This window comes from Chionomys nivalis, chromosome X, assembly GCF_950005125.1.
Source record: "Chionomys nivalis chromosome X, mChiNiv1.1, whole genome shotgun sequence".
Taxonomy (NCBI): Eukaryota; Metazoa; Chordata; class Mammalia; order Rodentia; family Cricetidae; genus Chionomys; species Chionomys nivalis.
In genome coordinates this window covers 94,767,288-94,793,635 of record NC_080112.1, presented here as the reverse complement: position 1 = coordinate 94,793,635, position 26,348 = coordinate 94,767,288, and the positions used below count along the sequence as shown (strand labels likewise).

General features: G+C 43.7%; 1 protein-coding gene across 6 annotated transcripts in view; it reads right to left on the bottom strand.

Annotated features, from left to right (window-relative positions):
* Positions 1 to 3,600: 3,600 nt before the first annotated feature.
* Tsc22d3 (TSC22 domain family member 3) overlaps positions 3,601 to 26,348 on the bottom strand; it is a 64,437-nt gene continuing 41,689 nt past the window's right edge. For 4 of the 6 annotated variants that reach the window (XM_057760109.1, XM_057760111.1, XM_057760110.1 and 1 more), the window contains 2 exons: positions 6,266 to 6,317; positions 3,601 to 5,190 (listed from right to left, as the gene is read on the bottom strand). In XM_057760109.1, coding sequence (XP_057616092.1) covers positions 4,960 to 5,190; positions 6,266 to 6,317 — 283 coding nt within the window. In that variant the 3' untranslated portion in view covers positions 3,601 to 4,959. Of the gene's footprint in view, positions 5,191 to 6,265; positions 6,318 to 6,654; positions 6,802 to 7,003; positions 7,358 to 26,348 lie in introns of those variants that run through there. The other 2 variants (XM_057760113.1, XM_057760114.1) reach the window with 2 other exon arrangements.

The following is a 26,348-nucleotide window of genomic DNA, read 5'->3' as shown; positions in this document are numbered from 1 at the left end:
GTTCATCCCATTTGTTCAGGCATTCATCTCACCTCCGCCATATGCACGGTTTGCCTTGCACTAGTTCTATGACTTTGGCCAAAGGGCCTAAGTTCCCTGTACCTTACTTAGCATTCTCATTTTCTCATTGGTAAAATGAGAATGTTTATTATTGGTGGCTTTTGGCTGGAGATTAAGTCCGGGGCCTTACTTGTACTAGGTGTGCTCTCTACCACTGGACTACACTTTGTCTAAACAGGGATCTTAATAGGACATACTTCATAGGCTTGTGGAGACGACTTAAAAAGTCAATAAAATGGATTATAATGGTATGTGAAATAAACTGTCATGTAACTGATGATATGATTGTGATCTTTGCCTCTTCCAGCCTGCTCTTTTCTAGAAACCATTTCTTCTTGGAATATTGAACTGATAAGAGTCCCTGGTAAGGCCTTGACTGATCCAGGGGTGGGGAAATTTAAATGCTCACTGTTTGGATCTGGCTGGGTTTCTCTGCAGCCCTCTCCCAGGGTCTGGGTTGTCTCTCAAGCTGTAATTGGTCTTCTAGGAGGAGAAAAGGTAAGATTTGAAAGCAAGGGTTTCCAGAATAAACACGATGATGTTAGTACAACTTCAAAACGTTTCCAGAGCCAGCGGGCCCTACACTTTCTTTCCTGGTGCTTTCTCCTATTTTTCTTTCTATACACCAGGAGCAAGGAGCCCTGCCTCTTCCCCTACTCAGTCTTCACTGGCTCTCCAGGAGGCCTCCCTCCCAAGTACTTTCCTCTGTGCTTGTCCTGAACCTAGGAGCCTTGCTCTTTGTAGCCAAGGCAGCCTCTTTCTGTTAATCTAGTCCCACTGTGGGTACGGGTGTTCGTGGGTAGTTAAACTTAGCTAGATAGTAATGCATTACTACTGTTCTAGTGTTCAAATGAATGTCTCTGCTTTCACGGATAAATATAAGCAGTTCTTTTTAAAGCCACATTGAGATGCTGGACATGGTGGCACACCTTTAATCCCAGCACTGGGGAGGCAGAGACAGACAGATCTCTGTGAGTTCAAGACCAGCTTGGTCTACAGAGCAAGTTCCAGGACAGCCAAAGATACACAGAGAAAAACGTCTCGGAAAAAACAAAAAACAAAAAAGTCACATTGAACTCACTCATTTTGTTCTTTGCTTTCTCCCTCATCATCTCCTTCTCCTCTTTCTCGCAGTAAAGATGCCCAGTTCAACCACTATGGATTTGAGGGTGGTCTGAGAGTATTTTTTTGAAATGTCTAGGGGAAGCTGCTGTCTCCTGAGGCCCATGGGAACTCTGGGAGCCACACAGAGCCCTCTGTCTGTCAATTTTCTGGTCTGTTTAATGGAAGTAAATCATAACTGCCTCCTTAGAAGGGCAGGGAACAGTTTTGCCTTCAGGATCATGGCAGAGCAGTGCTCTTGTGAGATGCCAGGAGGATCGATGTGACAGTAGATCAGAGGTCACCCACAAGTTGGCATGCCCAGAACCCAAGGTTTACTGCTTCAGCTCTCCTTGTTTTGTTTTGTTTTTTTTTTTTTCTTTTTCTTTTTTCTTGTTCTGGGTCTGATGAACCTAGAACTTCAAAAGCTGTGAAAGGCCACGAGCACTGTTTTTTTCCCTGCCTTTCTCCAGCCTAGGTGGTTTTCTGTGGAGCAACAATAACAGAGTTACTGCAGTGTGTGAAGAACAAACACCTAAAGTTCCTCTTATCTGGTCTGCTAACTGCAGTGGCCTCAGAGGTTGCAGTTGTTTGTCTCTGTTTAGGCGGGGTTGCCTAGGGAACAAAGTTGTTCTCTTTACCACTAAGTGATTGTGGGACAAGATTTTTTTTCCAATTTCTTGTATAGAAAGTGTTTGTTGACCTGAGGGTTTGATAGGCTACTTTCTGCCCCTCTTCATTCCCCCTCCCCTCAGACTGCTTCCTCTCCTAGTGTCCCCCTCCCCTTTTTGAGACAAAGTCTCCTGCAGCCCAAAATGTCCTTGAACTTCTTATCTGCCTGCCTCCAAATCTCAGGTGCTGAGATTATAACCGCGCACCACAGTCACTTCACCCACCTGCCCCCACCCCCAATCTTTATTAACACCATGGGTCAAACTTTCCTTTCATCATCTGTTACTTTTCAGCTAGAAAACAGGGGTGTAGAGTTTGCAGGTGTACTGAATAGTTCCCAAAGCCCCTCAGTTTGTTTTACAGGGAAAGGGTGAAAGGATTTGGGAATGAGAAGAAAGCTAGGTCAGAGGAGGGATGGCTGCTTGAGAGTGGATGTGGCCATAGCCCTCAGTTTTTATCTATGCCATTAGCTGTGCATTCTGCACAGCATGACCAAACTGACAGATGAACACAATGAATTTGGCATCCTGAGTAGCAAGATTGAGATTAGATATGGAAATTGGGGCTCAAGAGGCCAGCAAGCAGAGATGTGTGGTATTAGGAAAGTTTTGACAATTGGAAAAGAACAGGCTAATATGTATGAATCTGAGAAGGAAGCATGCCATTTTGAGTTAATTTGGGTAGCAATTGGGCCAAGTCATTTTGGTCACCTTGAGGCTTATTATGACTTAAGAAAAGTAGCTGAGTGATGGTGGCGCACGCCTTTAATCCCAGCACTCGGGAGGCAGAGGCAGGTGGATCTCTGTGAGTTCGAGACCAGCCTGGTCTACAAGAGCTAGTTCCAGGACAGGCCCCAAAACCACAGAGAAACCCTGTCTCGAAAAACCAAAAAAAAAAAAAGTGAAATTCTGTTTAAATGCATGTGTCCAAAAAATAGCTGTGTGTTCTACAGGAAGCACAGATTAAATAACTGACATAAGGGTGACTCTCTTAAGAACCCAGTAGGCTCAGAATTGATCTAGAATTAAGTCCATTTGAGGGTGCAGCAGAAGAGAAACGAAATGTCCTTCGTTAGTTAGTCAGACAAACTGCAGAGAAATGTGGACAGAAGGGCAGTAGTAAGTATCACCTAAGAGGTGCAGAGGGAAGTTGAAATAGACTTGGCCTGCCCCACTAGTTGATGCTGCGAGAGAACTCTCAGGACTAGTGGAGAAGCAGGAATTGAACACATCTTTTTTTGGGTGGGGAAAGCAGACTAAAAGAATGTAGTTTTGCCCCCTCGCACAGTCTCCTTCTTTTCACCACAACCCGCTTCTACTTTGTCAAGGTCAAGGATTCTGAGTGGATTATTAGAAGCAGGAAGAGGCAGGCTCACCTATGTTAACTAGGCTCCTCTCTTGATCCTTCAGAAGCATACCTTTCTTGTTTCTTTGGGGGGATTCTTAGGGGATATTTTTCCAAATTTCCCCTCAAGCTAAAAGTTGGGTGTTAATCGTCATTTAGACCAAGTAGGAAGGCTAAGACGTGTCCAAATTTTCATAAGGGCTGTGTGATTTTCGATAAGTTACTTAAACTTGCTGAGTCTCAGCTTCCCTATGTGGACAGAGAAATATAGCAAAAGCATGTAGAGACTATGTAAATGACACACCATCAGGGAGGCAGCAGCCCTTCCCAGGTGTTCAGCAAATATTGGACAGACTAGCAAAACATTTTGCCTCTATCAAATGCCCACCCAGTCTATGTATACAGTCAAACACCAAGTTTATTTTTAGAAAAAAAAGAGCAAAGTTTATTGAAATTTCAAGCTACATCTGAAAAATCCAAATCCAAATCCTGAAGACATACAGCAGGATAAGGTGTCAGAAAGTGGAAAGTGTCCACTGTCACAGAACCTCCTTACACAAACTTCCTGGGTACATCTCCCAGGCCCCCAAGGGATCGAAACCATTTACTTCTCTTATCCAACACAGGACTCCATCCTTTAATTCATCCCAAAGTTTCTTACAAGAAAAAAACAAAAAACAAAAAACCCAACCCCCCCAAACAACAACAACAACAACAAAACAAAACCAACAACAAAAACAAAAACAATTAAAAAAAAAAAACCTCAAACAAAAAAGTGAAGTCCAAACTGATCTTCTCTCAACCCCATTCTATGTAGTCAGCACCAATGAATGGTGGGTTTGGCATTCAAATGAGGACTTCAGTGTCTTCAGTGGACAGATGGGGGAGGGATGCAGCAGCAAGGCATCTGTGGCCGCATTGTGAGGCTGGTCCCCCTCTCCCTCCCTTGTATCTTGAGTCTTAATTAATCTAAAGGACAAAGTGGATCAATTTGGTAAATTAGCACAGTCAAAAAATTAGCTTTAAGAGATAAGGGACCAGTCAGTACTCCCAAAGCTGATTAGGCCCTTCAACATGTAGGTGTATGTGTATATGTATACATCACTACACTAAGATATAGATCTAGCCCTATGGGTATATATATGCATTTATGGCTATATAGAAAAACTATGCCAACACTAACCAAACAGAACGTTGTAAGCGGTCATCCCAAAGCTGTAATCCCACACTGGGCTGTGCACAAAGCCATGCAATATACCATATTAACCAACAGAAGGCTGACTTGGCTCAATCTCTCCCATCTCTGCCCCTGCCTGGGCAAGACAGAGGAGAAGAGAGAGGTTGCCTCTGCTTAAAACACAAGTGGCTTCTTCATAGGAACAGTCATTGTCAGATGAAGCTGTGGAAGATGTCCATGGAAATGAAAAACAGACCCCTGATACTTTCTGGAGCACACTGGCATTACATCTCAAACTACTTTCTCCTTTGCCAGCTGTAACTAAGTTGCCCAGGCCCTGGAAGCCCCTGGGCCCGGTAGCATGAGAGGCTCACTGGCTTGGGGTTACTAGGCCCCATGCAACTCAGTCTCCAGGGACCTGCTCTTTGTCAGGGGTCTGTCACTGGAGTGGACCCAGATGGCCATGTCCTTGGGACATCTCTTGGCACCAGCTATGTTAGGTGTAAAGTTCTCCACATGAGATGACGCTTGGGGAGCCAAAAAACAAACTGGAAAGAACTAGGTAGAACAAGTTGTGGCTCTGCCCACCCTGAGGACAGAGCCACTTACACCGCAGAACCACCAGGGGCTTCTGGGGTTTCTGGGGCTTCGGGTGCTGGCTCTTCAGGGCTCAGCCTGGACTGAAACTTTTCCAGCTGCTCTGGGCTTGCCAGGGTCTTCAGGAGGGTGTTCTCACGCTCCAGCTGGGAGTTCTTCTCCACCAGCTCACGGATCTGCTCCTTTAGGATCTCCACCTCCTCTCTCACAGCATACATCAGATGATTCTTCACTAGATCCTGCCATGGAACAAAGCTATTTGTTAGCCACCATGGCCCCTCCGCAGCACTGTCATCCTGCTATCAATCCGCTGTACTGGTCTTTATGCCACCATCATGCAACTCTCACCCAGCGCATCGTGCCTAGAGCTCACTTCTTTGCCCTATTCTCTTACACACTTAAGACTCTTGTTTAGGACAGTTGCAGGATTTGGGCCATGTCAGGGTTGGGAGCCCAACTTTGTTCCAGACTCCAAATTACTAATGATTTTCAAGTCTGACTAGGTTAAGACCTCTCAGTTTATCCTGCTGATGGCACAAATCTGGGGGAAGCCTACAGTACACCCCATATTCTTGGTCTGTTTTATAAAAATTTGCCAATAATATGAAACTTTTATCTCCTAAAAATGCCATCTATTTTGGCATTTTCTCCCCTACACATAACCCAGCACATCAAGTCACCCTTGTCTTGAAAACTCAAATAGGACACATGAACCTTACTCTGGGGAGAGGCAGAGCTTTCCGTACCCTTTAAATTTACTGAGGGATAGGGAACTGTGCCATTAAGCCTCACAGCACAGTTGAGGAGCTTATCACTGGAAGAAGTCCCAAGTCTCTGCAGCATTTTGGCTGTTTGGTGGAGTGTGACCTCTACCTATTAAGAAGCAGGCCAGCAAAAGGGTGGGGTGCTTTGCTTTCTGTTTCCTCCCAACTCCTGACCCCAGCCCAGGATCTGCAGAGGCACTGCAGTGCAACTGCATCCAATGAGCTCTGGCCCCTGCCAACTGCAGAAAACAGACAAATCCAAGAGTTGCAATTCTCACCTTGCACCATTCAGGAGGGAGTCAGAGGCTGCTGCAAAACCCTGGGATGGAGGAGGAGTCAAAAGGGAGGTAGTGTACCAAGGGCAGACTGGGAATGTCCTAAAAGGCATCCCGCTAATTGTTCCCTAAGGTCTCCGATGAGAATAGGAAGCTAGCAGTTATTTTCCTTAGGGTCCTGGCTAAACGCTTTTGCATCCACCCCCTCAAACTGTCCAGAGTTACATAAGCTACAAATAAGTCAGGGGACGGTAAGGACGCAGTGATGCACTCACCATGGCCTGTTCAATCTTGTTGTCTAGGGCCACCACGCTGGCTCCGGAGGCACTGCCAAGACAAAAAGCAAAGCCACCCATTACTCACTCTAAGTCCAAGGCAGTTGTGGCTGAAGTCCTTTACCTGCCTAGGGTCTTCTTCTCTCCTGCCTCCTTGGCCTTAATTCCAGGCACTTAAGGTCTCTCTCCAGCCCCTGCAGGAAACTGCACTTCTCTAACCCTGCTAACCTCGCTTGGGCGCCGCCCTGAGTTCCAAAGGATTGGAGCTCTGCGCGGTTCTGAGGCGCCCGGGCCTGAGCGGCCTGCTTTCAGGCTATTTGCAAACAATAGAGCGCGCATCCAAGGAAAGCCCCCCGCGGCGGGGCCCCAAAAGTCCCGGGCAAACCTACCAATCTCCGGACCTAGCTAGGAATTCCTTCTCGATTTAGAAGCTTCAGACCTTTCCCCAGACGGTGCACAGCCTGCCCCAGCTCTGCCTAGCTCGCCGCCCCTCTGCCTCAGCAGCAGCAGCTGCTAGTTCTCACTGCCGCGCGGCAGCCGCAGGGACGCTCCGCCGGCGGATCCCAGCGAGGAGGTGACCCCCCCTCCTGCGTCCCCTACCCCCGCCCCTTCCCAGGATGCTACACCGCGGGGAAACAGGGACCAGAGCAAGGCTAGCTAGCTCTGTGATCCACCTCGGAGCCCAGCCCCGTGGGCTCCGCGGCTCGATTCAGCGCGCGAGCTAGGGCAAGTGGTTACCTGTTATCCAGCTTAACGGAAACCACATCCCCTCCAAGCAGAGAAGAGAAGAAGGAGATGGAGAAATTGTGCAGCTGATAGACCGCCACCTCCATGGGGGTCTGATACATTTCGGTGTTCATGATTCGAGTTGCCGAGGGGAGCTGGGGCTGGTTTGGGTGGCTGCTGGCGCGCTGCTATGGGATAGGCTCTGGCGCCGCAGTTCGGCCCTGGAGCTTAGAAGGAAGGCCGCCGGGCAGAACCTGAGCAAGTCAGGCACTTCAAGCAGGAGTTGAAGGGAAGTGGCTCGAGGGAAGTCACCAAGTGTGTCACAACTCCACAGCTGCCAGCCCAACCCAGACTCAGAGATAATTTCGGCTCCTGCTTCTTTATATAGGAGGAGCCCGCTGCGTCACATGGCGTCAGGGCCATGCAAATGAGTCCTGTACTGGGCTTTGTGGCCCATTTAAACCACATCCCCCTTGGTGAACCTTAGTCAGGGAGTGTAAACAGTTCAGCACTTTCTTGTGCCAATTGGCATCTCCAAAGAGGACTTTGGAGGCTGGTAAAAACCAAACTGGAGTTCATTTCTAGAGAAATGAACAGCAGGTAGAAAGCATTCAGTAGAGGGCGGTACTGCATTTAAAAGCTTTCCGGGTGCCAATCCATGTGCTCTGACTTTGCAGTGCTCTCCTGTCACTCTCTGAATGCCTACCCCCACCATTAGGAGTCTCACTTTCTCCAGCTGACTGCGTCTTTCCTTGGACACAGACTTTCCATCTGTATGTTCACTCACTCAGCAATGCAGCTGTCTAGCAAAGCATCAGCCAGATGCTTACCCAGCCTGGTCCAAACTCCAGGACCCGCTCAACTCATCTCTTCCTTCCTTGAGAAGTACAAGTATGGGAATAATGGGTGGTTTGCATGTAATACACTCACAGGTGTGCATGTGTATGGGGGAAAGAGGGTTCAAGAGCTGATGAGATAGACACATACTAGGGAGCAGTAGGTGGGTGACAGAGGTTGTGGAAAGAAGACAGAGCAGTGGAGTTGGCAATGGAGTGACCACAGATGCCAGTCCTTTTCTCTTTGGTCTCTACACCCTACTCTGCAAAGAAAATATATTCACCACTATTACTTGAGAGCTCATGTCCCTATTTATTTTATTTTATGTGTATGAGTGTTTTGCTGGTATGTATGTCTGTGCACCACATGAGTGCCTGGTGTCCGTCTGAGGAGGCCAGAAGAGGGCATTGGATCCTCTGGGACTGGAGTTACAGAAGATTGTGAACAACCATGTGGTGCTGGCAATCAACTGGGTCCTCTGGAAGAGTAGCCAGCGCTCTTGCTGCTGAGTCATCTCTCCAGCCCTATTTTTATTTTTTTACTTACTTACAGGCAGGGTCTATCTATGTAGCTCAAGCTGACCTCCAATCATAATTCTCTTACATGCTGTGATTGTAGACTGCACCAACATGACTTGGCTAACTATTTTTTAAAACATTTTTAAGGGATGGAGGGATGGCTCATCCATTAAAGGTTAGGCTCACAACCAAAAGTATTTCTAAAAACTTTCTTATAAACAGTAAGCTGAAGAAGAAAACTACAAACCAAAGCTACACATAAATTGCCTCAGGAAAAATAGCTCAGTGTCAACAGAGCCCTGAGGAAAGGAAGATTTAGAATTTCTCCAGGTGCTCCCAAGCTGAGAACCCTGAAGCACTGACACCAAGGGGAACTTGCCTCCTCCAGAAATCTCAAAGTCCTGATAACAGTTCCATCTACATGTGCATATTTCCTGTTTTTTAACTTTTGTTTTATCATTCCTATAAAATATGAAATAATGAATGATACAGGGAATCCAAAGAGAAACACCACCCCTGGGGGAAATTTGGCCAAACTATAAATAAATTCACTTTTATTTGCCCACTTCTGTTTACTTCAGAATACAGGAAACTAAGCTGGTACATTGTGAACCTAAGTGTCTAGTAGTAATGAATCCAACTATATATATACACACCATTGAAGAGTACTTAATGATGCCATAAGGAAAGAGGTTTATGTTGTCTAATAAAATTACACATGTTTGCATCAAAATGTATTTTCATTCTTTTGGGCATTAAAAAGAAAGGAAGGAAGGAAAGAAAGAAAAAGACTGAAAAAGGAGGTGGCATCTAAAGCCTTGAGGTTCTTCCTACTCCTGCCTAAGAGAGGCCACCTGGTGGATAAAATTAGAACTGCAAGGATAAGAAACAACGTGGGCAGAGAAAGGAACAAGTGATGCAATCACCAATACTGTTTACACCAACCTAGGACTAGAGGAACATTAGGTTCCACCAACATATACAATAGTTTGCATGATGTTAAGGCAAGTACACATAAATCAGTGCTCCACAAGCTATGGTTCAATGAAACAACCCAGGGCAATCGTTCTATTGGAAAAGTACTGGGACCTCTTATCAGCAAAGGAGGTAATTATTTGCTTCAGAATATTTCTTAGACAGGTACCTGGTACTGACACCCTGGCTAAGGCCCCAGCCAAGGCTAATCTGAAGACCTTGATTTCCTCCTGGCTTTTAGTGCATTTATGTCACTTAACAGTCACTGTTTTCAACTATGAAATGGGGCTCCACTGGTAGATTTCAATGGTAAAATATTCAGTGTCCACTGAAGTTGCAAAGAGCTGACCAAGCGCCCGGCAGTGGTGGTGCCCGCCTTTAATCCCAGCACTCGGGAGGCAGAGGTGGGTGGAACTCTGTGATTTTGAGGCCAGCCTGGTCTGGTCTATAAGAGCTAGTTCCAGGACAGGCTCAAAAGCTACAGAGAGACCCTGTCTTGAAAAACAAAACAAAACAAAAACCAAAAACCAAAAAACAACAACAACAAAAAAAGCAAAGAGCTGACCAATAAACTCTCCAAGCAAATCTTTTGCATAGCCCATTTCATACCATTTAGGTGGGAGAAAATGCCAACCTCAAGACATTGTTAACTTCAGACTCCCTGAATGTGGTGTTTGCACCAAGTGGTGTGCAGCAGACAGAACAAAGTATAGGTAGTATTTATAGGTCATTAAGAACATTATCAGAGGAGAAAAAAAAACTTTTAAATTAGCAGCTTAGCTGCTCTTGGAGTTTCCTGATTTATTAATCTTCCCTCTGCCACCTAGAGCTTTCTTGGTCTGAAAAAAAACTTCTGAGTTGATTTTTTTTATTGCTATGTAAATTTTTCCTGAACTACTGCTACTCACCCACCCCAAGAAGACAGTGGGAGGTAGGGATAAGACAGGTTGGCAGGGGCAAAATACCACCAGGAAAATGATATACAAGAGAAGTAAAACAACCATTTTGATGAAGATTTCTTCATTTGGAAACAGTGACAGAGAATTTCAGGTACTTTGAGGAAAGAAAAGAGGAAACAGAGGTCGCTCACAAGGTTGAATTGAATTGCTCACTAATTATACTTCGAATAAAAAACAACCTGAGTTTGAGATTCACTGACTATAATAGCTACCATAGCACTAGCTATGAGCTGACACTGTGCTGGCTATACCATAAACCCTGCATTTTAGGCAATATCACTACCATTTACAGATAAAAAAAACTGAGGGTGGGAGGCGGTGGCAGGGAGGAGGCAGAAATCTTTAATAAATAAATAAATTAATTAATTAAAAAAAACCCTGAGGGTCTGGTACCTTGCCCAACATGGTGAATACATTGCAGAGCTAGGACTCTAGCACAAATCTACTGACCAAGAAACTAAGTTTGTTTGTTTGACTATACCAGCTAATGGATAATTGTTGGTCAAGAAATAGGTTTACTGAAAGAGCAGAGATTACTGAAGTTGGAGGGATGAATTGGAGAAGTCAGAGAAGGGTAAGGAGGAAAGAAAGGGTAAAGAGAAAATGCCTGTAGGATGTTAGCAACTTTGGTGACATACAAGAGGCTCTAAGGCCAACTTTGAGTTTTAAGCATAGTCAGCTTTTCTGACACTTGGAGATGGGAAAAATAATCAAACTGTCGCCGGGCGGTAGTGGCGCATGCCTTTAATCCCAGCACTCGGGAGGCAGAGGCAGGTGGATCTCTGTGAGTTCGAGACCAGCCTGGTCTACAAGAGCTAGTTCCAGGACAGGATCCAAAACCACAGAGAAACCCTATCTCGAAAAAAATAATCAAACTGTCCCTAAGAGCTTTAGAAAAGGGCCATGTTGCTTTTACTGGTTAATGAATAAAGAAACTGCTTTCGGCCAATGGCTTAACAGAGTAAAGCGAGGTTGAAAGAGATCTAAAGAGAGAGTAGGCAGAGTCAGGGAGAAGCCGTGTAGCCCCTCCAGAGACAGACGCTCGCCGGATGGAACTTTATCCAGTAAGCCACAGCCACATGGCGATACACAGATTAATGGAGATGGATTAGTTTAGGATATAAGAGTTAGGCAAAAATACATTTAAGTTATTGGCCAAAAGTATTGCAAATAAAAAAAAATAAAATAAAACTGATTAAACTGAAAAAAAAAGAAAAGGGCCATGTTCATTTAGATCAGTTCAAAACACAATTGAGAAGTCTTCAAAGTCATGTCAGTCTAAGAAATAGGAGCTACTGGTGGTTCCATAAAGGAATGAATATATAGTTCCAGAGCACACACTATTCCAAATAAAGTGTGTGGTTTTAGAATAACAATCACAATCTATTCAAACCTCAAATATTTGCCCCCCCCCACACTTACTGATATCCTTAGTTAAATCTCTCCATTTTTTCTTATTCTTGCTGTACTGTCTTTAGAATGAGGTCTGTAAGTAAACAAGCTTAGTTGGGCATTGTGGCATGCTTTTAATACCAAGAGGCAGAGACAGAGGCAGGCAGATTTCTGTGAGTTCAAGGTCAGTCTGGTATATGTAGTGAGTTCCAGGTTAGTCAGGGCTATGGAGTGAGTGAACCCTTGTGAAAGGAAAGGAAAGGGAAGGGAAGGGGAGGGGCAAATTTATACCACGAACTTAGTGGTTTTGTTTTTCTGACTGACCCACTATCCTGCGGATTCAGCCCACACTTAGACCAATCTCTCTCTTCTGCTATACGTCCATAGTTCTGTATGTGAAAAGTAAGCTTTATCTCAGTTTCCAGAGAATTACTGGATCCCAGGGTTATATAAAGAAAAACAAAGAACTTCTGTAAATGTCTCTATACAAAGATTTTCTAATAAGGACAAGGGAGATTGGGGAAGGGGGTTGAACCTAAATGGTTAGTTTTATGGTTAACCCTCAGCATACTAGAAAACTCTTCTGTTTAAAACAGTTGCACCAACCCTTGGAGTGGGTGAAAGATTGCACAGTACATTATATCCATTATCTAGTCTAATACTTCTGAGTAAAGTACTGATCTTATCCTTCTGTCCTGCACAAGTGGATTCCACACAGGAACGAACAACTCAAGGCTTCAACAGCCCAACAACATCAACATTCAGAAATATTTCTAAGCCTCTTCTTCTACCCCACAACTTATAAATATAGCCTAGATCTGAAGCCAGCACGCCAGCAGTACCTGCTGATGAGCTAGGCCCTTCACTGGCTTCACTTTTAGCCCTAATGCCACAGTACTTTTTGCAAGGAAGCAGACATAGCTGGCCCTACATCCCTCAGGGGTGACCTCCTAAAGGTAATGAGGATGGATCAATTTTCCTCATTTCAGGAGGCCATGGGAGGTAGTTTATTGTTTGAGCTGGAAGTATATGTTCACATTCCCATTGGTCTGTTCTACTTTAAAAGCCAAAGTCATCCGGACAAGAGCTCCTGCTACTTGGGGTTCCCACAGGACAGTAGATAGGTAACTGGGAAAAATCCTAGCAGCATAAACCTCACATTGGATCTCAGCATGGTGTGAAAGAGTGGAGATCAGGCTTGGGTGGGTGTGGTAGGTTGGAGGAGGCAGCAAGGGGGAACATCTTACTTCCCTTTTTGTCACACTTGAAGCATTGTGTACCACACAGCCAGAAGGAAACTATTTATAGGCAAGTCTTCCGTATTTTCTACAGGGAATGTTCCACCCAAGGATTCAGCAATATTGCCAGCAAAACAGGGTCCTATGTCAGGAGAAGCGGAAAAGGACATGATGCGAGAGGTGTGGGACCAGCCACAAAACAAACATTGGGTTAGGAGCTAGAAAGGGAAATACAAAAAGGATATTGAATGCCTGAGCATTAGTACAGTGCTAATGGGGATAGGTCAAAAAAATCCCTCCCCAGTTACTCCTCCACCAGAGCCCCCTTCTATCTAGGCTCTGTCTAGTTCTGGTTACTTACTTGTCCCATTTTCTGAAGAGGCTGGGGGAATAAGGAGGATGAAATGCCATGGTATAATCTGTCCTTGTTTCTTTCTTATCTTCTCTCTTCCCCTCTGGTTCCACTCCAATGTGGGAGACTATAGACAGGAAGGCCACTGCCACTTACATAGTTATTTTGACTTCATGGAAAATCCCCAATGTTCAGAAGGAGAGAAGCAAGAAGAAAAGACGGTGACAGTGAAAGTGTCTTGTTCTCTGTAGATCATGTGAATTGCCTTGCATAGCCAGGACCCAGAGCCTTAATTGTTGGGCGGGAAAGTGGGGAGGATGTAGATGCAAATGCAGAAGGCAATGGTATTGCGGGTGTGGGGGGACAAGTAGAATCCTGGTAGAAAGATGGATACTGTCTTGGAGAAGCAGCTCTAGCAAATGATTTGGAGCACACCCTGGCACTGGATGATGGCAAGAACAATGAATTGTGCCTTTCAGCTCCCTCCTGGACAGGGTCCCGTGTGAGCTTCACAAACAATATCTGAGTGATACTAGGGAAAGGAGGCAGAATTTCAATAGGCATTCTGCCCTCACCCCCCACCCCCGCCCTCATTAACATGAGTAAACATTGCTCTCCTCAAACCACCTTCATTATCCCGACTTTGATGGCTAGCTGTGGGGAGGTCTTATATTGGAGTCTCAACAGGACTAGAACTATTGATGACTTTTCAGGAATGTAGTTTAACCCCAGTGGATCTCAAATTGCACGAACCTTGTGTCAGTATTTATGCCTGTCTCTTTTCCCTTTATACCTTGTGGCTGGCACAATCAATCTCCATAATTTTTCCAAGCCTTCTTCACATTTTCACCCTTACCAATAACTATAAATTTCATGAAAAAGAGGTTTGTAAAATTAACTTAGTTAAAGAGCAAACTGGTAATATAAGATATCAATTATGATTCCTTCTAGAATATCTTAAGTTTTTGGCAAGTTTAGAATTTCTCCCTACTGTTAGACCTTGGTGAAAAGTTTATGTAAAGAAAACAAAACAGGCCTGGAGGGATGGCTCAGCCGTTAAAGGCTAGGCTCACAACCAAAAAAAAAGAAAACAAAACAACAAAAAACCAGGGTTTGGCACAGGAGTGTAGCTTGAAGTTCATGGGGACCATACCATTTCTACCTCTGGGCATAATTTCAAAGTGAAGAGTAAAGTTTTCTTATTCCCATCCTCTCCTCTCTTTGGTTACTGCCTACCTGAAGCTGATAATATAGCCACCATATGGTGATTTGTAGGATCTGTTTTCTCTAACACTGTGACTGACAGTGCCAAGAAGGGTTTGTAATGCAAAGCCACCATGGGGGGGGTTCACTTCTCCCTTACACGTTCTTGACCTTTCTCCCTTGGCCAACTCAATCTTAATCTCATTCCATATCCTTTATGAAGCAGATACTGGGGTTGTTTGCACACCCATCCCCAAGCCAAGAGACATATTAATGAAGGCAAATAACTTCTCTCTGAAAATCTTGGTGCACTATAGCCTTACAGGGGCTGGGAAAATAAGAGTATAATATGACCAAGGACACACTGGCAGGGTCTTCTTACCCACTTTGCTCTGTGAAGCCATCTTTTCTTTCTTTTTAAATATTTATTTATTATGCATACAATATTCTGTCTGTGTGTATGTCTGCAGGCCAGAAGAGGGCACCAGACCTCATTACAGATGGTTGTGAGCCACCATGTGGTTGCCGGGAATTGAACTCAGGACCTTTGGAAGAGCCGGCAATGCTCTTAACCTCTGAGCCATCTCTCCAGCCCCTGTGAAGCCATCTTGAGAGCCAAAATTCCAAGTCTTTTTTTTTTTCTGGCAGTTGCCAAGGTTACTTTGATTGGTACATCAAGGACTTAAGGCTACTAGAAATGCTTAGGAAACAAAAACCAAGAGAACTCTGTTAGGGTGGCAGAGACAACAGACAAGGGGCTTGCTAATAAGGCAGAGGACCTTGTCAGGGAGGCAGAGCTAGCAAGCAAGGGGTATGTGAAGAAGGCATAGGCTCTAAGGTGGAACACCTGGCTTCACTGGGTGACCCACAATAAAATAGGTGACCTTTGAAGTGATATAAGTTCTCTAAGGAATATAAGAATAGCTAATAATGCCAGCTTCTTCAGGGATTTTGGTTCCTGAATCTACAATGGGTCTTACATTGTGCTTAGTAAAGTCCCTTTACATCACAGCAGAGCTATTCACCAAACAGTCACTTGAGGTGGATCCTTGGGTCTCTTTTGTGGGACTCTATAACTTGCGGAGAGAGGCGCTACAGATTTCAAAGGGTCTGGTCTGTCCACACCCTACCCTGGGGTTTCCTGGATGGTGAGAAGGCAGTTTAGATAGAGTGGGAGGCCACAGTGGGGATATAGAAATTGGCTGAGAAATACTTCTCTTAAAACAGAAAGCAGAAAAATAGGTGGAATTATTCCTTGGGCAGGGCCCCCCAACCATGGGAATAGTGCCAGAGAACACTTAAAGGAGTGATGGGAGTGGTTAAGGAAGGCCTTTCAACAGGTTTAAGAAATGCTGACAAGGGATACACACACCTTCTCAGGAAGAAAGAGAAAACACACACACACTCAGAATCCCTCCCAATGCAAACACCTTCCTCAACCTTTAACACAGTCTAATTCCTAAAGATAGTCAGGGAAAGAAGTTCATTCCTTCTCCCTCCATCCTTCTGCTCTTCCTTTGCTTTTTCCAGCTTCCTTACGTCCTCAAAGGGATAGTAAGATAATAAGATATGACAAGACAATGTAAACTCCAGAGTTTATGTCAGTGTCAAAAGTCACGGCCTCTATTCTGTCATTCTGAGCTGGCTATGTGTTGTATAGAAGTCACAGGTGACAGGATCCTAGAAGAAACTTGGAATGACATTCAGATGGTCACTAGAGAAACCAGCTTTAAACATTTAACTGCACGCTGGGAAGAGGAAATCCTTGTCACTGCCAGGACTATATTTTCAAAGTTGTCAATCATACATTCATTATAATGGAGTCTTTTAAATAAAGGAGAAATAAATACAGGTGACATTTGTACACAATATGAGACGCCTAAGAAATGACTCCCACATGTTCTTCCTGAGGACAGTTCTAATTAGGGCCAATCCTGGCATAGATTTTTGTGACTGGCTACCTCTGAATGTTATTTTTAGGACAGAGGAGAAGAACTTCATCCTAATTGTTTTCCAGACCTTCAGCTGTGGTGCCTATTAAGACCACCATCACCATCATGATTCTGGGTTCCAGTGACATCTTCTGGAGTTATACTTTGAGGAACTAGAAAAGTTTTATTGTCAATGGAAAGCAACCCTAAAGAGGTGCCAGTGGCAGCCATTAATAGTTAAAGTGCTTCAGTATGAAGTAAATTATCGAAGCACTTTCTGTAGTCAGCGGCCAATCTAAGTTAGAACACAATTTAGACTCACAGAAAATAAATCTTGATAGTGGTCATGGAGGGATAGTGATGGGACACTCCAGTGAGCTTCTCAGGGTTTAGCTCTAGCTAGTGAGACTTGTCAGGAGAAGGGAAGGTTAGTTTTTAGGTCATTTGGATGCATCTCTTCTACACTAGTCCAAGGAACTGCTTTTAATGGCTGCTGACAAAGAATTCACACATCTTTTTTTTTTTTAAAGATTTTATTTATTTATTATGTATACAACATTCTGCCTCCATGGATGCCTGCAGAATGCCAGAGGGCGCCAGATCTCATTACAGATGGTTGTGAGCCACCATGTGGTTGCTTGGAATTGAACTCAGGTCCTCCGGAAGAACAGTCACTGCTCTTAACCGCTGAGCCATCTCTCCAGCCCGAATTCACACATCTTATCAGAAAGAAAGAGATGCACAAAGCACGCATGCACCCATACACACACATTATGCAAACACCTCCTTCTCTAGCCTTTCACAAAGTCTGATTCCTAGAGATAGGCAGGCAAAGAGAGGTCTCATCTCCCTTTCTCCTTGGTTGCCAGCTTCCCTATCACTCTCAGTAAGGTAATAGGGCCAGAGTATATGGCAATATAGCAAGACAGGGCACTTTAAATCAAATCAGAGCTCGAATCATGGCTTAAAGGTGTGAGCCAAGAAAAGGCCTATCCAAATAGCTCCTGTGGTACCATAGATAGATACTGAGTTCTACTTTGTATGATGTAGTTCAACATATTCTAGGCCAATTACCTAATTTTCCATGTTTCTCACTCTTAGAAACTTGATAAGACCACAAGAGAGCTATTATTAGGGGGATAATTTCAAACCTACTCTGTTTTTGTTTTATGTCTTTTTTTGGGGTTGGGGAGGAGAGGTGTTGAGACAGCTTCTTGCTATACAGTCTTGACTGGCTTGGATCCTGCTTTGTAGTCCATGTTAACCTTGAACTTGCAGAAATCGTCCTGCTTCAGCCTCCTCAGCGTTGGGATTACAGGCGTGTGCCGCCATGGCCAGCCTTTCTGAAATACTTTGATTTATATATAAACACTGGAAAACTTTGCCTCTGTTATGAGAAATAGATTATTTCTAAGGCACTTCACAGCTGTTTTGAGAATTCTGTCTGTGAAGCTCGGGAGGTTTGGAAATGGGATATCACAACAGGGAAGAGAGAACTCAGGCCAGAGAATAGGAAGGGTCTGACTTTTCTGAACATGGTAGTCAATGAACAGACTACCTCCATTTACAGAAGTTAGCTTTACTGAAGGTCCACACTTGTCATCTAACTAGTCAAATGTGGGTTGGGTTGTTTCCTATGTTTGCCAGAGGGATGTAACTCATTCCCCATGAGTAACTTGCTAGGGCTGACTACAAATGCCTAATTGGGGACTATTTGCTGCACACATGCCTACCCTGATCCAAGGCTGAAACTTAACTACTTCTACCATCTCTATCACCCTATGCTATGATTATGTCCTTGGTCAGGAGGCTGCCTCTACTGCTTACCAATTCCCCTCTCTCAAGGGATAACAGGAGGGGAATTCACTGCTTTCTGTAATATGCGTCTGATCTGTGACCTGTAGTTGGGCATTGTATTTCATTTTCATCTTTATTTTATACTGCTATATTCAGGGGTTTAGAAATAAGCAAAGGCTATGCTTTTCCCCAAGACCTGGACTTCCTGATTTCCTGTCAGGAACAGAATGATCCTTTTAACCTTTTTCGTTTCTGTTGTTCCTTGAGACAGTGTTATAGGTGAGACTTTAAAAGAGAGATACTTTGGGTCAAAAACCTGGAAAATTTTAGTGCCAGCCTAAAACACCAGTTATTATGGTTTGAATATGAAATTACCCCCAATAGAGTCATGTGTTGAATGTTTGGTCCCAAATTGGTGGCACTATTTCAGGAGTTGGGGTCTACCTGGAAAGAAGAAGTTTAATGTTAGACTATTCTTGGAAGATTATACCCATTCCCCATCCCTTTCTTTCACTGTTCTCTGTCCACCATTAGGTGAGTAGCCTTTGCCACATGCTCCTGCCACCATGCTGTTCTGACAGAATCAATTAAACCAAAGACAATGAACTTGTAGCTGTTCTCTGAGGTACACAGCTCTCAGTCCTTCACTTAGGTACACAGCTCTCAGTCCTTCCTGAAAGCAGGCATGTGAAATAGTGAAGTCACCTTAACAAGTACAGACTTCTTTTAAAGGCCACAAGAATACTGTAAAGATAAAGCACAGAAATGAAAAGTTCAAAGTGCCAGCATAGATTTTAAAAAAAACCCAACAACTTATAGCTACCTTTGTGTCAATAATCAAAGACAGAAGTGCCTGGATCATGATGGGTGAAGGTTTTATGAACATAAGAAGCCTTTAAGACCTAGAGACAAGAGAGTTTGTGGGCCTGACCAGGAAAAGCTTCTTGTCAAAGCTCATACACCTTGAAAATAAGATGAACACTAGCTCCACTATCCTGGGATAGAGCTCTAACAGCAACCTAATGAATCCTGGTCAATAGTTCTGTAATCCTGTTATTTGTTGAAACTAATAATACTGTGGGGTTTGTTGACAGAGTTGCAAGAGAACTAAAGTAAATATGGAAAAAAAAACTGAGGAATAGCCAAGTATAGGCAGTTATTACCTAAGATTACTTATAGGCTAAGAAGGGATTTTTTTTTAAATATTTATTTATTATGTATACAATATTCTGTCTGTATGTAGGCCAGAAGAGGGCACTAGGCCTCATTACAGATGGTTGTGAGCCACCATGTGGTTGCTGGGAATTGAACTCAGGACCTTTGGAAGAGCAGGCAGTGCTCTTAACCACTGAGCCATCTCTCCAGCCCCTAAGAAGGGATTTTTTTTAAAGATACTCCTTTGACTTCTGTTATGTTACCAGTGAGTCCTCTCTAGGCAGTTATAATAAGGATTTGGCCCACATGCAGATACAGGTCCCTCAGACAGATGGTAATGACAAAAGAGTGAAGAGGTATTTCCTAATGTACTTTTCTTGAGAGATACTCTAACATCTATCCTAAATAAACCTTGTCAAGCAAGAAGAAATTTTTTTTCGGTTTTTCGAGACAGGGTTTCTCTGTGGTTTTGGAGCCTGTCCTGGAACTAACTCTTGTAGACCAGGCTGGTCTCGAACTCACAGAGATCCGCCTGCCTCTGCCTCCTGAGTGCTGGGATTAAAGGCGTGCGCCACCACCGCCCAGCAAGAAGAAAATTATGTCAGGAGACCAGAGTATTTTTCCCACATTGCCTACTGGTCAGCTGGAAGACACCATAGATGACTTCTAAACACCCTATGTTATTAGATCCTCATCCATAAAAATGGAACTATGTTCTTCCTCTCATATAATGCCTCACAAGGTGTATATATTATGGATACCTTAAGGTCTGAAAATGAATAATTTCACTTTATTTTTAGCAGAACAAAAATGCTAAACATATATAATATGTGTGTATGTATTATATTTCTAGAGTTTATTGACAAGCTTTAGGCACTCACATTCCTTAATTTGTTGGAGAATGAAAAGGGAACATGTGAATGTGATATACTACATGATCCTAAAGAATGGTTAGAAAAAATGGCTTTCTAATTATGCAAACCTTCCAGTACTGTTTCAAAATTTCTGTCCAGTTTATAATTTTGTTCTAATGACTTCAGAAGTTATTTACACCAATTATGTGGAAGAGGGTACTTGAGGAATTGATATGAAAATGGCGTCAATACATAAATTAGAATGCACAATATTAACCAAGTCTTACAATCTCAGAAAGAAAAAAATCACATGTTCTCTCTCACATGCTGAACCTAGACAATGATATATGTATATATGTAAACAAATGTATAAGTGAGAACAATGTAACATGAAGAAAAGAGAACAAGAAAAACTAAAAGGAAGGAGGTGAGGAATGACTGAATGTAGGCAATGTTTATTATGAAAGATATCTGTTAGGAATATTTCCTAATGTGAGCTCCCTGATGATGCAAAAACTCCCAATCAAGCCAAATCAAAACAAGCCAAATTAAGAAATATCCAGGTTTAATGGGAGATCTGTGCTCTTGGGTGGCCCCGAGGGGGAAACCGGGAAGCTGCAGGAACGCGACCCCAGGAGGTAGAAAGGGAGACCACGTGTTTCTCTTTTTTGGGGGGGTCACTTAAGTACTCTGGGGAGTGGTCTTGAGCTCACCCCCAGGGAGGGGTCAGAACCTGGCCTGCTGGGATTTGAAGTTCAGACCAGGCCTGGGGGCTGGGATAGATTCGAGGGACTGGGAGCTATGCTCCCAACCTAACAATATCCAAGTCATAAAAGAGGATATAAAGCTGTTTTCCTAGTTCTAATTCTGTCATGGATTTGTTTGTTTGTGTTGGTGTATAAGTACATAAAATATATTTAGTAATGAAAGTATAAAATGTAATGCAAAGCCCACAGCTTCAGTTCCAAATGCCTATTCTAATTGCATAGAAATTCAAAATTAGAATTTTGCTAATAGTTTCAGCGAGAAAGAACTATTGGCAAATTAATGTATTGGCCTTTTGTTAACACTTAAGCTTTGGAATACTCATTGTCTGAGAGTAACTCTACAGTTAATACATGAAAGGCCCTTGAAAATCAAACATTCCTTACAAACCGAAATACAGTTTAACTGAGCAAGTGGCCACTGATAACTTGTAAGCAAAGTCCAACCACTTAAATAAAAAGGGACAGTTTGCCTGAGTATGTACTCTTGGTTCTCTGGTCAGTTTCCATCTTTAGCTAAAGGGGCTGAGTTGGTTGGGAACAGGTCATCCACAGGGAGCAGTAGAGGGTGATAAAAGTCCAGGAGCAGGGCAGCCAAATCTCAACTGGCACTAATATCAAAGAGGGATTTAGGGCTAGCAGGCCTGAGTGACAGTGGTATAACTTGAATGATGGCATGGGAGGGAGAGACAAAACCCATCTAGATAAAAATATCCTAACATCCACTAACATAAAGGCAATTCTCTGTCAATGTCACCCTTGCTTTTGAAATCTCCATGCATTCTCTTAAAAATGAAAAGCCTTTCAGAGAAAACCCTTTAGGTTTTTTATTTTTTCAAGGAAGGTGATGATCTTAGCTTGGTCTGAATTGGAAAGAATACTGCTTACTTGGTAACCTAGGACATGTGAAGTGAGCCAAGATATTCAAGACTAGCTGTCAAGAAATCAAATATGTGTGATGGGCACCTGTTAAGGCAATAAACTTTATGCTCTTTGAGGCCAACTTGGAGATAACTCAGAAGACACCAGACTCAGATGGACCTCATGAAGGAGGCAAGGAGGTAGTTTGGGTGTCCTCCTGCCCCTAGGGCCCTGTTGTGAGGTGCTGACAGCTGGGAGAGGACCTGAAACCAGTTAGCCTGGGGCTCCCAGCCAGCAGTGTATTTTCATCTTGTTTTGACTAGGACTGTCCTTCCCTGTATAAACACATCTACCTCAGGGGTAGAAAATGTAGAACAGCTTAAAATAGGTGAGTGGAATAGTTCTCCTCCTGAATCACCAGCAAAGGGATGCCCTGCAGGTGGGCCTTGTTTAAAGCAAAATGGATATAAGGAAACTGTGGGAGAAAGATCTGTGAGGCCTTGACCTAATGAGAGACCTCCAAAGCATCATCTGGTCTAAACTATAAAAGTAACAGCTCTCAAGTCCTGATTACCTATCCTAAGAGCAGTATCTACTTTGGGTTTTGGTTTTGGTTTATCCCCTCAGCATTTTGAATCTTGTCAATAGTCTTAGTAGCTCGGTTACTATATGATATGAGGCCTATTGTATGGATGAGAATCAGAAATGTTAAACCATTAAATGACTTTCCCGGAACTGCAGCACACTAGTGGCATAGGCCAGAAAAGAATCTTTGGTATTCTATTCCAAAGTACTGGCTTGTCTCTAACTGTGCATTACTTGTTTGCAGTAAAGCACTATATCACTGAGTTATTATGTCTCCAGACCTTTGTATCTTCTTTTTTTTTCCTTTGAGGAGTGTTCCAGGTACAGTTGTATACTTGACAGTGACTGTAACTTACATCCAATGTCTCTTCCTGGGTAATTCCTCTCATCACAGCAGCCTGGGAATTGGGAAGGGGTCCTTATCAAGATCAGGAGGGAATTCCAGGACAAGTGGGCCCTCTAGGATGCTAGGATGGAATAATTGCATTTCAGTGACAAACAGGTGCAAACCACCCAGGAGGCCAGGTAGAAGGAACAAAAGACTGAGTATAAGGCAGTATAAGGAAAGAGCAAAGGTAAACATGTACTTTGAAACAAACTGTCACCCATCACAATGTCTTTGCAGGACTGGTGTCCCCCGCCCCGGGCTAAACTCAAGTAGGAGTGTGTTTTAGAACCTTCCTGTTTCCTTTTTGGGTACCTTCCTCTTGCTTTTATCCTCAGGCGACCTGTGTCCTTGTCCTCCCACTGCCTGGGAGTTTCAGAGGTGGCTGGGCACGGCCTCTCCACAGCACTGCTGCTTTCAGGAAAACTCCAGGTCTACCTTCCATAGACCAAGTATACCTAGCATTTAGCCCTAAAGAACAAATTAAAGAAATTTGTTTGTGTTTTCCCTGGTCAGATCACAGGTGCTTTAATCAAGAGAGGTAAGTCCATAGTATAATTTTAGGTGAGGGTGGCAATGGTGAAGGAGACTGCAAATCAACTATTTTTCAATATTGCCAAGAGGGCCATGCTATACTCTCACAGCAGGTAAATATGAGTATATGTATAGGGATAAATACAACTATTTCCCTACAGTTGCATTATATTCTTTCCAGAACATAGTACAAGTAGTGCTAGAATAGTAGTGAGGAAAAGCTGTTTGGGCTTGGTTGTCTCTTGCTACCAAAACAACTTTGAAAAAAGTCCTATAACAATTTTGGGTCCAAATTTCTTTAAACTATAAGATGAGAGGGCCAGGGCTACAATTTTATAAAGTTTTGGTGCTTCTTTCATAAATGACACGCCTATGTAGACCGAGATTCATATATCTCAGTACCCATAATAGCACCTGGCACAGAGTATATGCTCAACAAACAGAGTGATTGAATAAACAATAAAAGTGACTTTTATATTTGACACCAGCTCAACACTTTCTGCCATGTTCTTAGATGCAGTGATTTTTCTGCATAAACTTTTGAATCAAGAGGCCCCAAACCAGGTGAGATGGTCAGGCCCTTGCTTACAGAACTAGGTTATGTCTGTACCATTTGGTTCACGAATAGTCTGTACCGTGCAGGGAAAGTTTCTGGAAATCAAAGAAGGAAGAATGCACTTCTAGAAGACCAAGAAGTTCACAGGATGCTGGAAGGGGTGGTATGAGGGTTGTAGGAAGGTTGGGGTCAGTTAGGAGGAGAATCCAGGGAAGTAACTTCTATATAGTTTTCTGTAAAACGGGAAGCCAAAATAACAGAGACCTGTTGGGTGTCTGGGCAGAGGTAGGAAAAGTGCAGAGTAGCATGGTGACTCAAGGTCAGGAGTTGGACTGGGTCCCAGAGCTCTCAAGCCTCTGCTCACCCCCTTGGGATTGGCCCGTGGCTCCAGGCCAGCTCCCTGAATAGCTCCGCGACTCGGCCTCTCCATAATTCCAGCTTCTTAGGCCAATCTGCTTCCTTCTCTAGCCACTGCTAAGGGTTTTTTCCCTTCCCCACACAAAGGCTACATGAACATCTTCCCCAAACCTCTTTCCAAGGACATAGCTGGTTGGTGCAGTCCCCCTTTAGAGTTATCTGAGACCAGCCTTACTTTTGGACAGGTTTGCTCCCTCCCGTATTGCCTGCATTTACTCAGACACAACTCCTCCTCCACTGCTTATGCAAATGAGTGGAGGCTTGCCAGCCACCACTGGGTTCCTTCCCTCCCAATATACCCCCTACCCTACTCCACAGGAACCATGGCTCAAGCCTGTTCTTAGGAACTTTCCCAGATCCTGAGGTGCTGAGACATTCTCCTTGGCTTCCCTACTCTAGCCTTCAGTAGCCTCTTTCATTTCTAATGGGCTACAGTTTAGATCCAAGAAGAAGTAGCATCTAAAGGATTGAAATTAAGGTATCTTCAAGCAAGAGAGAGACATAGACACACAGAGAGAATACCAGCCAATCAGCCAACAAACAAGTGACACAGAGACTTTCTGTAAAGGACAAGGCTTTGGATGAGTATCAGATATTCTGCTGCTGCTTCCTCTTGCCCATGAGCCATGATAGATAGTATCTTAAACAAACAAACAAACAAACAAACAAACAAACAAAACACCAAAAACATACACACACATCCTAGGCCTGTTTCCTTCCCTCTCTCCTAACTTTTCTCTTTCTTCCAGGGCCTGGACCCTATTTAAAATCATCTGTCCAACCCTCATCCACTTTACCACCTATCTTCCTTCAAGCCTTCCTCCACCAAGCAAGAGCCTCTTTCCATGCTCTCTACCTCTCTACTTTGTCTGTGGCCCTGCTTTTCTAGCACTGATCTAAGGCTCTCTCCTTCAAAGCATTAAAGAGGAAGGGACTCTAGGGGGTAATGACTAGATTAGTCTGGAAAATTAGCTACAAAGGCTTAGTACAATGGGGAACACCCAGCATGTGCTCAAGAAACACATCATTGTTTGGTTACATAGGCTGGGGGAGACATTTTGGGAGTCTCCTTTGGTTCCCCTGAAATCTTGCCAGCCATGGACAATTACATTCTTTACCATTACATTCCTGCCTGTCTGTTTTTATCTTCCCCTTCACTTCTCAGCCCAGAGAATGCAACAGTTTACTTAATTTCCAGGACCTGCATGATACAATGTGATTTCAGTTCTCTAGTCTAGTGTAGCTGAGTTTCTCTGATGACCTTACCTTTCCTCCAGGGATCTGAGAGGCTGATAAAGTGTGAGCACACTCCAGTTTCTTCAGCACAAGCAATCAGCTACCTCTGTATGATCCTCTGTATGATCATACTCACAAATCTTTCTCATCTGAAGCAACCTGGACCTCTCACCTAGCATTAAGAAATCCTGGGTTTTGGCCTAGGGGTTGGTAGGGGAATGAGTCTCATCAAAGCAGAACAGAGACATGACAGTTCTGCTCCTATCCAAGGTGATGGGTCTGCAATGGAAAATAATTGGATTGGAAAATAATGGAAAGGGTTGCCCCCACTCTTTTCCTCCCTTGTGAGGACAAAGCCCTTGCTTTTATCTGTGCTCTCTTTGGGCTGCATTTCAACCTTCCTCTCCCCAAAAGGAGGAAATTTGAAGCAAAAGGTCACCTTGCTAGGCCTTGCCAGAAAACTGATGACAGAATGGTAATGCATGGCCTCATTTGATTGTCCCTTGACACCTGTCTCCCAACTTCGAACTTCTTCTGGTGCTTACATGACAGGCAGGTTGGGAGGAGGTAGAACACTCTGGAGAAGCTGCCTGGGAATGCTGGTGTTATAAGGTAATTAAGAAGGTGGTCCTGAGAAAACAGGGCTTGACTATTGGACCTGTATGACAGAACAGAACTCTAAAGAAAGCAAGGGATGAGATTAGTGGGATATTGGTGAGGTAGGTACTAGACTGTCATATTTACTGCCAGTAATGGTAGTAGTGGTAGTCATAAAAGGATGATGATAATGATGATTATAGCTACTACT